Source organism: Eubalaena glacialis, chromosome 1, assembly GCF_028564815.1.
Source record: "Eubalaena glacialis isolate mEubGla1 chromosome 1, mEubGla1.1.hap2.+ XY, whole genome shotgun sequence".
NCBI lineage: Eukaryota > Metazoa > Chordata > Mammalia > Artiodactyla > Balaenidae > Eubalaena > Eubalaena glacialis.
In genome coordinates this window covers 235,297,846-235,309,238 of record NC_083716.1, presented here as the reverse complement: position 1 = coordinate 235,309,238, position 11,393 = coordinate 235,297,846, and the positions used below count along the sequence as shown (strand labels likewise).

At 51.9% G+C, this 11,393-nt stretch overlaps 1 protein-coding gene across 5 annotated transcripts in view; it reads right to left on the bottom strand.

Annotated features, from left to right (window-relative positions):
* Positions 1 to 6,311: 6,311 nt before the first annotated feature.
* Positions 6,312 to 11,393, bottom strand: part of SH3BP4 (SH3 domain binding protein 4) — a 91,383-nt gene continuing 86,301 nt past the window's right edge. For all 5 annotated transcript variants that reach the window (XM_061188775.1, XM_061188784.1, XM_061188758.1 and 2 more), the window contains 2 exons: positions 9,200 to 9,388; positions 6,312 to 8,385 (listed from right to left, as the gene is read on the bottom strand). In XM_061188775.1, the coding sequence (XP_061044758.1) occupies positions 8,161 to 8,385; positions 9,200 to 9,388 (414 nt within the window). In that variant the 3' untranslated portion in view covers positions 6,312 to 8,160. The remainder of the gene's footprint in view (positions 8,386 to 9,199; positions 9,389 to 11,393) is intronic.

The window sequence follows — 11,393 nt, the reverse complement described above, 5'->3', positions numbered from 1 at the left end:
GCTTTCACGAAAGCCCTCCATGCACTGTCCTTATTCCTCTCATTTTGGGGGGCAGGTGGAAGCTTAGCAGGGCCAACAAGAACTTGTGCGCCAGCGTCTGGGAGACACGCCTTCGTCGGCCCGCAAGGGTGGGGTTAAGCAGCAAGGGGCATGGGTTTCTAGTTCACAGGCACCATGCTGGCGGCCGTGTGGAGGAAGAGCTGAGGGGGTGGGGCTGGAGATGCAGGTACAGGGAGAGGTGATGGTGGCCAGGACCAAGGTGGAGCCCCGGAGAGAGGGGAGAGGAAATGAGAGGGGGCGACCCAGGAGCCTTAGAGGTCGATGTGATGGCACGGGTGATGGGAGGGGAGGCCCCGTGGAGGATGTCCGCTCAGGTTTCCACACGGTCTGCTCCAGTTTCTCGCTGGCTTTTTTGATCTAAACTCTTTGAGTGACGCCTTCCACTCTTCTGTTTGGAGCCAGGGTCCTAGAACTGCTCCCCCGTCACTGCTGCCCCCGACAGCCACGTCCTCCACAGCTTCCCTACCAACCCCTCCCCACCTCCCAGTGAAGCCGTTCGTCCACGCCTGGGACCCCCAGCCCTGACCCGCCGTGTTCTCAGAGGCCCCTCTTGGCCTCGCTGCTCCTGCCCAATCAAAAGCCACACCGAGGGCTTCCCTGGTGGCGCAGTGGTTGAGAGTCTGCCTGCCAATGCAGGGGACGCGGGTTCGAGCCCTGGTCTGGGAAGATCCCACATGCCGCGGAGCAACTAGGCCCGTGAGCCACAACTACTGAGCCTGTGCGTCTGGAGCCTGTGCTCCGCAACAAGAGAGACCGCGACAGTGAGAGGCCCGCGCACCGCGATGAAGAGTGGCCCCCGCTCGCCGCAACTAGAGAAAGCCCTCGCACAGAAACGAAGACCCAACACAACCATAAATAAATAAATAAACAAATACTAAAAAAAAAAAGCCACACCGAGTCCCTCTCCCCCTTCCGTGGCCCACACCCTCCGGCCCCTGACATCCAGGTCAGTGCAGGGGCTTTGGGACTCTGGGCTTCTCCTCCGCTAATCCGACCAACACCTCCTGGCCGGGTCTGTCACCTCCTCACTCCCATCCCCCAGAGCCTCCCCTTCCCTCTGCGTCTAACCTGGCATCAAGCCTGCTCACCCCACTCTCCTTCCCCCGGCCCTTCGTAGAGCAGCGTAAACCCCGGCGCCTCTGAACCCCCACTTGTCCCCAAACTTCGCCTCATCAGAGGCCTTCCAGGCCGTCCTGATCTACACCGGCTGTTTCCCCACTAGCGCGTGGGCTCCATGGGCACAGGGCCCACACCCCCAGGGCCCGCAACAGTGCCGGGCAAACAGAAGGTACTCAGTCAGCATCTCTTAGGAACCCGCTTCCCCTGCCCTTCCAGAATCTTCTCAGGATTTCCCCTCCACCTTGGGGTTTCTTCTCAGAACCCCCAAATACACAACCACACTCTCGTTCAAAGCCCCCCGTCACCCAACAGGCTCCACCCTCCCTGGAATTCCTTCTTGGTCCACTCTCATGACAGTGCCTCAATCTCCCTGGAGCTTTGAATATTTGCCCCTGCTCTGGGTTACAGACTCCTGGAAGCCCAGGAGCTGACTCCTCTCCCTTGATGGGTCGCCCTTGAGCCTCTGCATGCCCACGACGGCACCCAGACCACATATACCGACGAGCAGCCCGCTGGCCCTTCCGCCAAGCGGCCTGCATCCCGCTGAAGTCTACGCTGTTCCCTCAGTTTTGGTGGTTCTTTTGCTGTCCCCAAAGTGAAAATTGCCTTGAAAATTGTACCATATACATATGACATGAATATAGGTATTCTTGTATTGATAAAAAGTAAACCAATTGAAATAGAAAGTTGAGAAAAATGACTTGAGATATTTAAAAAGTCATAGACACAACCAGCTAATTTCTTCCAGTTTTTCTTCTCCCCTGTTAGGTACGCTATTGGCTCAGAGAAGCAGAGCTTTAAAAAGACGATTCTTGCCAACCTGCAGCAGAAAATATTAATACGAGCAATTCAAACAACAGGTATAGCAAATCTTGGGGATTCACTTTCCTTAGGAGGAGCTTTTTTTTTTTTTTTTTTTTAAATAAGGGAAAAAATTGCGTCTTTATTTTCATGAACTTTTAACTGAACATTAGCATTTCCTTCAAGTATGCATGGAGGCAACGAACCTCTGTAATATTAGAAATTCCTGTGATTTTGTACACAACTTCTAAATCTCAGATATTTTTATGCCCATTAATGTTTTTGCAGCTATTGAAATCCTCTTCACTACGTGGAGCTTATGGGGGACACGAGACCTGCTACTACGCAATGTTATTTGGTGCATAAAGCAGCACATCACAATTTTAAAAAATCTTCGGGTAACTGTATGTAAGAATAATTGCTTTCATTTGTGATCCCAGGTCACGAATGCACATTACTTGATGCGTTTATGTGATTCTGAGGTGTCTACAGGCTTCACCAAACTGTCAAGGGGGTCATGGCACAAAAAGAGTTAAGAGCCCTGAATCTCACTCCCTAGTTTTCATAACCAGACCCTGGGGGTGCAGGGAACTGGAGCTATAACTTTTTTCTTTCACATTAGAAAACTTGTGGTAAAATGAACATAAATTTACCGTCTTCCTGATTTTTAAGTGGTCCACTAAGTTCAGCAGCGTCGAGCACACGCATATTGCCGTGTAGCCCCCCGAGGATGAGCCCTCGGGTGGGAATGACTGGGTCTTAATAAAGGAAAACTTTGTTTGTATGTTCATTGTACCTCAATAAAGCTAAAATTCCAAAAACAAACCCAAAAGGGAAAACTTTGGCTAAGTGCAAATATTTTAAATACTCCTGATTTTAGGGAAACGGCCACAAAATAGTAATGCCCAGCGTGCACACACATCCCGCCAGAGATCCGTGAGGGCAGAGTGGAGACACCCGTCTAACCCTGACCCACAGCCGGGTTTTCAATGAAACTGCCCCGGCTCTGGCTTTGGGCATTTGCTTCTCAAGCAATGGCTTTTACACCGTTTCCTGCTTCTAATGCTCTGTATCTGATGTGGCACGGCTGGGGGTGGACAGAGCTGGGCGTTGGCCACTGGGCCAGCTGGGCCTGTTCGCTTTCCTTGAGTCTCAGGGTTCCCATTTGTGAAACCAAGGTGGTCCGGGGGGTTAAACAGAACCAACCTTTCGTAGAGCACAGGTGCTAAGCAAAGCCTGGGCACTTGGCATTCCCTTTTGCCCCAACATTCAGGTTACTTGACTATTGAGGATGAGGTCATTTCAATCTATTCTATGTAAAACTCAATTTTATTACAGCAAAAACCAAGGTCCAGATATATGTTGCCCTTGTGCCAGGAGATGAATCATTAGGGCGTGTCATTGCTGTTGGTGTACACTCCATTGAGTTCCATCCCTGCCATGCTTTTCCCTTTGAACTCTTTTTATCTTTTAAAAAATTTATTTGGCGGTGCCAGGTCTTAGTCGAAGCACACAGACTGACCAGGGATTGAACCCGGGCCCCCTGCATTGGGAACGTGGAGTCTTAACCACTGGACCATCAGGGAAGTCCCTGAACTCTTTTTAAAATATGAGCTGGGTTTGATGCCTTCACTGCTGGACAAGTTTCACTTATTTTTAACACGGGTTGTAAACCCAGCACAAAGCCCATTCTACCCACTCCAATAGCCAAAGTCATCCACATTCTGAGATGCATTTTTATGGCAGAGATATGGGTAGTTCCCTCATGCAACACACATTTATTGCACAAAGCTCTGGGGACTCAGAGACGAGTTTAGACACGGTCACTGCCCCAAGGAGCTCAGTGTGGCTGATGAAGGAAGGACAGGTGTTTCAGCTCAAGAAGAGCCCAGGCAAAAGCAGGGAGCTCTGAGAAGGGGAGACAGTCAAGGGGGTTCCGCAATTGGGCGTGGGGAAACCCAGAGCTGACTGCACAACGGGCCGTAGGAGCGTCTCTGGGTCTTCCTTTGTATCCCATGGAGTGGGGAGGAGAGTGGGCAGGTGCACTAGGTGAGAGGGCGCTGGAGTAGCTTGGCCATGAAAAGGAATGAGAGCAAAGGCACAAGGCAGAGGTCGTTAAGTCCAGGCATGGCAGTAGGAATGGCTGGAAGACCAACTATGGGCTCCGGGGATCTGCAGACCAGACCCCTGGAGGGGAGGGTCCCAGGACTGAAACTGGGCTTGGCGGCCGCGGCCAGGTGACCGGAGACTACCTGAGGGGTGGGGTCTTGGTGACCACAAAGTAAACGATCTGGTGCCTGCCCCGCTTGACGTGACTGCTCGACAGTCAGGCGAAGACCAAGGCAGGAATTGACCAGGCGCAAAATTGCCCTTTTCTTGGGAAATCAGAGCACAGCTTTTTTCAACGAAGTCTTTCTTCTGAATATTTGGTCCTCAAAAACACCTACAAACACCATAACTTTATATGCCAATTATTACCATTATCAATATCAAAATCAACATCAATAAAGGACTGGAAATTTTAACCAAGCTTCTTGGGAGTAGCCTAGAGAATATTCAGTAAAAGTAGAAAAGTCGTTCATGTTCAGACTAGTAGTGCCCAATTCTGGACGTGCGCAAGCCAAGGAAAACTAGTGTGACTAAGTTCTCCTCATCTTTACCTGACATCATCCAGGTGTGAGAGGGATGTTTCCCTTTTAAGAGCAAACCCGTCACCCCTCCAGCTTTTCCGTTTACAGCAGTCATCTGGGAATACGGAACCTGAGATTGAAGGGATGCCGGCCGCCATAACGCCACAGCCTCCGGGGCCTGGAGGTAAACTGGTTGCTGCAAAGCAAACCTTCAAAGGGGTCATTTGGGGACCTGGGCTTTGCTGCCTGACTCTTCCTCACCTTTAGGTCCCTGGAATTCCTTCTGTTCAATTGGGACAGTGGAGGGGTGCCCGGAAGGTTCTATGGGACCGGCCTGATGGCGCCTGTATCACCAACACTCATGTGCCACTAGCTGAGTCACTCGGCCACTTACTTGCAAGGGGGGTTGGAAAACACTTGAGCTGTTTGCTTAGGAAGAAAGTAGGTTTGGTGACCTAGCCAGTCCCATCCGAAGTAGTTTCCCCTTTTAAAGATTTACCTTCCTCTGCCCCTCTGACTTTTGCATTAACCTGGGCAGAGACCTCCAGATAGATCCAGCTGGATTCCTTCCCTACCTTCCCCCAAGCAAGCCACATGCAAAGGCCTCGGGGAAGGAGGCGGGGCTGTGAGTTGAACTCTGTCCTTCAAGATCTGTTGGCGGTCCCATCCCCCCAACCTGTGAATGTGACCTTATTTGGAAATAGTGTCTTTGTAGAAGTAATCAAGTTAAGATGAGGTCACACTCAATTCAGGTGGGCCGTCATCCATGACTGGGGTCCTTAAGAAAAGAGAGGTTTGGATGCAGACACGGGGCAGACGGCCAAGTGATGCCTTGATCTTGGGACTTCTGGCCATCAGAACCTCAAGAAAATAAATTTGTTATTTTACGCCACCCGGTATGTGGCACTTTGAGACAGCAGCTCTGGATTAAAACCACCACTTCTGCCACCAGCCGTGTAAGTCAGTCAACTGCAAAATGGGTGTCAGGATATGGCTGGCGGGGCTGGAACTGAGAAGCACGGAGGGTACAGGTGCACCCCTGTACAACACGCCCCAGGCCCGTGGTGGGGAGGGGGTGAGCCCTTTGTGGTCCCTGTACTCTCAATGCTGCAGACACCCTGTTCCCCAGGTCTGGCCTGGCCTTGGGCTCACTGGTGCCTACTCAGCCTTTGGCCTTGGATTAAAGTTACTTCTCAAGGGGGCTCTCCTTAGCCCCACTCCTCCCCACCACCTGCAGGTGGGGCTGGTCTCCATCAGTTGCCCCCCTACCCTCATCCTGTTCTCTCCCTGGGCTTGGTCCAGAGGGCGTGGTGAGCGCAGGGCCCGTGGGAGTCCAGCTTGTTGTAACCTGTTGAAGATGCCCGGCACTCAGAAATGGCTCGGCCCTCAGCTGTGTATTGTGGGTTTGGGATTGGCCAATTCCAGGTACACAGGACCAAGAAAAAGGCAAGCCACCCACTTGCACCCTTTGTGTGCTCTAGGCAACACTGATTCCCATTAGTTAGTTGATGACTGAGATCCCTATATTCCAAGAACAATTAAATCAATAGCAAGAAAACAGATACCCGCTAAACCAATTGTCACACTGTCACCTAGGGGAGACCGGGTTGGGACGGAGCCATTGTTCTATGCACAGGTACTTACACTAGGTTTTGTGTTTTATTAAAAGTCTGGGTGGGTACAGAAAAAAAACACACACACTTATGTTAAAATATCCAAAAAAAATTTACTGCAACTTCTGTAGAATTGAACTTGTGCTACAAGACATGTTGCATAGGAAACTATTTAAAGCCCCTGAGGAAAAATCTCAATATTTAAGGTGCGACTGGTTTTGTTTCTTCTTTGGGGAAGAGTGAGAGACGCTCTCTGGGAAGACTGAAGGCGGAGAGTGAAGAACCAGTACGTAAGGTGATTTCATGTGATGATTTGGGGGAATTGTGTATCTTGGTTCTTGCAGCATAAAACATGTAGTGTTTTTTTTTTTTATTGTTGTTGTTGTTTTCTAGTCAGTTGGTCTTCCGTATTTGAATCAATAGATATATAAGAATGTTTTAGCCCAATAAGGGATTTACATTGATTCTACTAAGTAATTAGCATGTTTCCAGAAAGCAGATTTAGAGAATGAGATGCTGGAACCCCAGATGGCCCAGCATCACTCATGTAAGCACAGCGCATATCCTGGCCCCTTCCTGGGGATCAGCTCTATTGATCTGCCAGTATTTCTTCATCCCTGTCCCTCACTCCCTTCCGAGATGCATCCACAACGCAATTGTAGAATTCAGCCCAGCCAAGTTGATCTCCAACCATCAAGGTTATCAATGCAACAGTCCGCCAAGTCCCAGATTTTATGTGGGAAACATTTTCAGATGATATTCATCCTGCTCAGATAATCTTCATATTGTTTAAAAAAAAAAAAAAAAAAAAGGATTTCCCTATGCTATTTATTTCCAAGGAGAGATGGGCACACCAGGAGGGGAGAGGGGTTACATTTTAGGTGGAATGAAGTAGAGAATTTGGCAAATGGCAGCAGGCACCTCTGGACGTCAGCGTAGGGTGTGCTTGTGGTGATGTTTTCTTTGTGCCCAGAGGAGAGGCTTCGAGCTCTGCAGCAAGCACTCCCCTGTCCCCGGGGAGAAGCAGGACCTCTCAGAGCTGCAGGGGCCACCTCTCTCCAAATGGCGTAGCTCTTTTGCAGGATTAAGGGCGCACAGGCAGGGGCCATAGAGAATGCCACCTGCCCGCCGCCCTCTCATCTCAAGTGCACCCAAATTGCTCCTGTTGGATTTCACTCTTCCTGCTAAAGCTCAAAAAAGCTTCCCCTGTGCTGTGGCCATTTCTTTACTGCAACACGAGGCCAAGGTACAGAAGGTAATAAAAATCACAGGGAATCGCAGGACTAGGACAGCCTCAGAAAGAACGGGCATGGACCACACTCATTTACTGAAACACCAAGTTTCCTATTTGATTTCTTTTTTTTTTTTTTTAACAAGTACAGAGGCAAAAAGGTCCAACATCTGAACGAGCGTCTTTCCGTGCTAGGTGTTGAAATGCAAAGAGAATCCGGCAATCAGAAATGCCCCCATGACCCTTAAATACATATATACATCTGTAACATAATTTAAAAAGGTCTTTATAGAACATAAAAACCTCAACAGCATCTGCCCCTATGAAGTGTTTTCTTTTTTTTTTTTTTTTACCTTTATGGTCCATTAAAAAATTAGATACCACCTTTCTCGTACGCGCCCCCCCCCATACTTTAAAAAAAAGTGATTTAAATTTCAATTTATACTTAACAAATAGAAAGCTATTTGATTGGCAACAACCTGCAGTAGAAATTCCCTTCAGGTCTCCCCCGTGACAGAGGAGGCGGGTGGAACATCGCGTGTGCTCGGTCCTGGGTGTGGATCCAGCCAGGAGGGACCCTGGGTCTGTCTGAGCTGACCTTCCCTCCCTCCCCAGCTCTACGTGCCCGCCTGGGCATCCTGGGCAGACAGAGGGCATGCGCCCCGGAGCAGCCCTCCGGGAGGGCATCAGAAGGTCGGAGACCCGTTCAAATCACAAAGTCGTCGTGGTCCACGGGACTGAAAGCGGCCGCTCGCAAGATGTCCAGGGAGTTCACCAGGATCAGGGTCCCTGTGAGGTGTTTCCAGCGCTTGGTGATGGGGTTTTTCATCTTATCCAGGCCGATGTGCAGCTCCTGGATGACATCCCGGTAGCTGTCCCCGATCTGGTGGCTCCAGGTGAGTAGAAAGTCGTACGCGGGCTTCCACATGGCCTGGATAGTGGAGTTGTCCAAAACCAAAAGAGAGAGAAAAGATTAGGGGACACTGAGAGACTGGGTCCTAGAACCTCTCCTAGTACCAGCATCTCTGTTCATCACTGATGCTACTTTTTAAAGAGTGAAATGAACCCAAAGAGGCCGCCTCTGTCCCGGGCCAGCACATTTCAGAGGGAAGAACACACTTTGTGTGAGAGCAGGTGTATAGTACCAAGTAGTGACCGAACAAACAGAATGGGTTTCTCTTTCCTTCCAACCTCCCGTAGCACTTTCCATTTATTTAGAAACTCATCACATGCATAAAGGATGCCCTTATTCTTGGGACTTCTGCTTCCGAGGTCTTGCAAGCCTGACGGTCTTTCCAGAAACTTAAAGTGACCACCACAAAACAAGTGAGAAAACAAAGACTCCCTGAGCAGGAACCCAACCAGCCTTGGCCGAAGCTGACAACATACCAGGTATGCATTTCACACCGTGCAGGGCAGAGCCCCAACCAGAACTGATCACAAAGGGCTCCGTCAAGCATCATCGGGCTGAAGGTAATTTAAGATCAGGATCAGAAACGGATGGGCAGTTCCGAGGATGCCGTTCCAACGTCCCACTTGACGGGAGAGTGGCCTTGCCGCCGCCGGGGCCCGGCTCACAACTAAGGATCCCGAGAAGGATGAGACTTGCTCCCGCTCGGCGAGAGCCTACTATGTGCCAAGCACTTGCCTCCACATTTTACCTGTGTTGTCCTCGTAAAAATGCTATACAGTAGACGTTGTCATCACTGCATCTTACAGGTGGAGGGAAGGGCAGCCCCACTCACCTCGCTGTCTACCACCCCGTTCCTGTCCCGGTGAGGAGACTCGTACGCGTCCATCTGTTGCTTGGACACCTTGGCGAGCTTCTCGGCCAGCTCCCTCCAGCGCTGGGCCACCTCGACCGCCGTGGTCAGGAGCACGAAGTCCTGGATGAGTCTGACCACCAGGCCCTGGCAGTCCATCTTCAGTAAGGCCTAAGGAGGAAGGAGCAGGCATGAGGCAGAACAGGCGTGAGGCAGGACAGAGGGCAGGCTCCGGATTCATGGGAAGCCCGCACCGCAGAGACCACGAGCCAGTACTCTCAACGCGGCACGGCCTGAGTGCCAGCACCGCCGGGACTCCCAGGTGCAGGAAAAACCACGATCTGTGGGAGGTACCGGGTCCCCCGCCCACAAATTCTCGTCCTCCTGGAACCTCCCAACGTGACCGAATGCCAAAGTAGGGATCTTTGCAGATGTAATTAGCTAACATGAGGCCCCACTGGACTAGGGTGGGCCCCTCATCCAATGACTGGTGTCCTCATAAAGAGAGAAACAGACATGCAGAGACAGAGAGAAGAAGTCCACGTAAGGATGGAGGCAGACGTGGGGTGATGCAGCCACGTCACTGGAGCCACCAGGAGCTGGGAGAGCGGCACGGGCCAGACCCCCACAGAGCCTCCAGGAGGAGCCAGCCCTGCTGACACCTCCAGACCTGTCCCAGGATAAACCTCTGCGGCTCGGAGCCTCCCAGCTTGCGGTACTTTGTCGCGGCAGCCCCGGGACGCTGACAGGCAGGGTGCGTGGGATGACAGCTGTTCATCTGTTCCCTCCCTGACTGGGGCACCTGGAGAGGTGATGCCCTTTGCCCAGACAGCCAGCTCGGCACGGCCTGGGGCTCAGAGCAGGACAAGCTGACGTCAGCAGGGGGGGAGCCCCAACGGGCAGAAGAGGTGCAGGGGAGGGCTCAGATCCAGGCCTCTCAGGTTCTGGAGACACACGAAGGCCTCGCGTGGAGGGGAGGCCAACAGGACCATCAAGAAAGTCTCCAGAATTGCTGGGACGCTCCCTTGACAAAGCTGCGAGAGCCTTCTAGTGTCTCTAGGATGGGGATCACTGACTATGGAGGGACAGGGGCTCAGGAGGGACACAAACGCCCGTCAGCCGGGAAGGAGGCAACGGGCAGAGCCTTGCCCAAGTCCCGGCTCGGCCCGAACAGCACAGGGCCACCTTGGACTCGATCCCCCATCCAGGAAAGGGGCTGGTCAGTCAGGCGGGCTTCCAACACAGGGCTCGAGGTCCTGTGGGTTCTGTGCGGCCCCAGGCTGGAGGCTGTGTCACATGAGCGTTTCTGGCTTAAGGAAACAAAGCCACATCAGTAGCACAAACCCACAGGCCTCCTGTCCGCACGCATCACCCCGAGCTACGAGCTACACGGACGGCTGCTGGGTGTCGGGCTGCGGGTCCGGTGAGGCCGGTACAATGAGTGTGCAGCTTTGGGCGGCCAGGATGGAGCCCCAGGCAGGGGGAGAAGGCGTGGTGAGGGCCAGCTCTCCTGGGCCATGGAAGGCGCGGCTCGCCCTGCTCTCATCCGCGGAGCCTCTGCCATCCAGCACATCCTCGGGCTACAGCCTGACACCTGCAGAAGCGACGGGGTCTGAGACCCCCTTGGGTCCTCGGACGTCGAGGATGCAACCAAAGAGATGCTGCTACCAGTCACCGGGCCCGGCCTTCTTTCTGTCCCTCTATGCTCTGTCCAAGCACCTGACGTCGCTTCAAGGCTCCGAAGAGAAAGTGTTAAAGACAGCAACCGACCGACCAGCCAGCCACCCCCGCCAAGCTGAGCCAAACACGCCGCTCACGCGCTCCCTTCAAACATTTCGTGAAGACGCAGGCAGCCTGGCATCTGTGCAGGATCAATCTGTGGGGCTGCTACTTGAAAGAACGCAGCTATTTTTGAGTATTCTCACCTACGTTTTATGTTTATTTGGGGGCAACTTAACAAATGAAGAAATGGTGACTTTTGGGGGAGTCCCTGAATGCAGAGCCTGATGCCCCAGCATCTCAATCTTTGCCTTTAAAACATAAGATCAATCTGAGGCCGTCCTGGGTCCGAGGGGGCTATAAAGGTGGGAAGAAAGAAGGGAGCTTGAGGACCACGTGGTCCTTTTCTGATTTTTGTTTTTGATTTTAAATAAACTACCTTCACTGAGTATTTCCA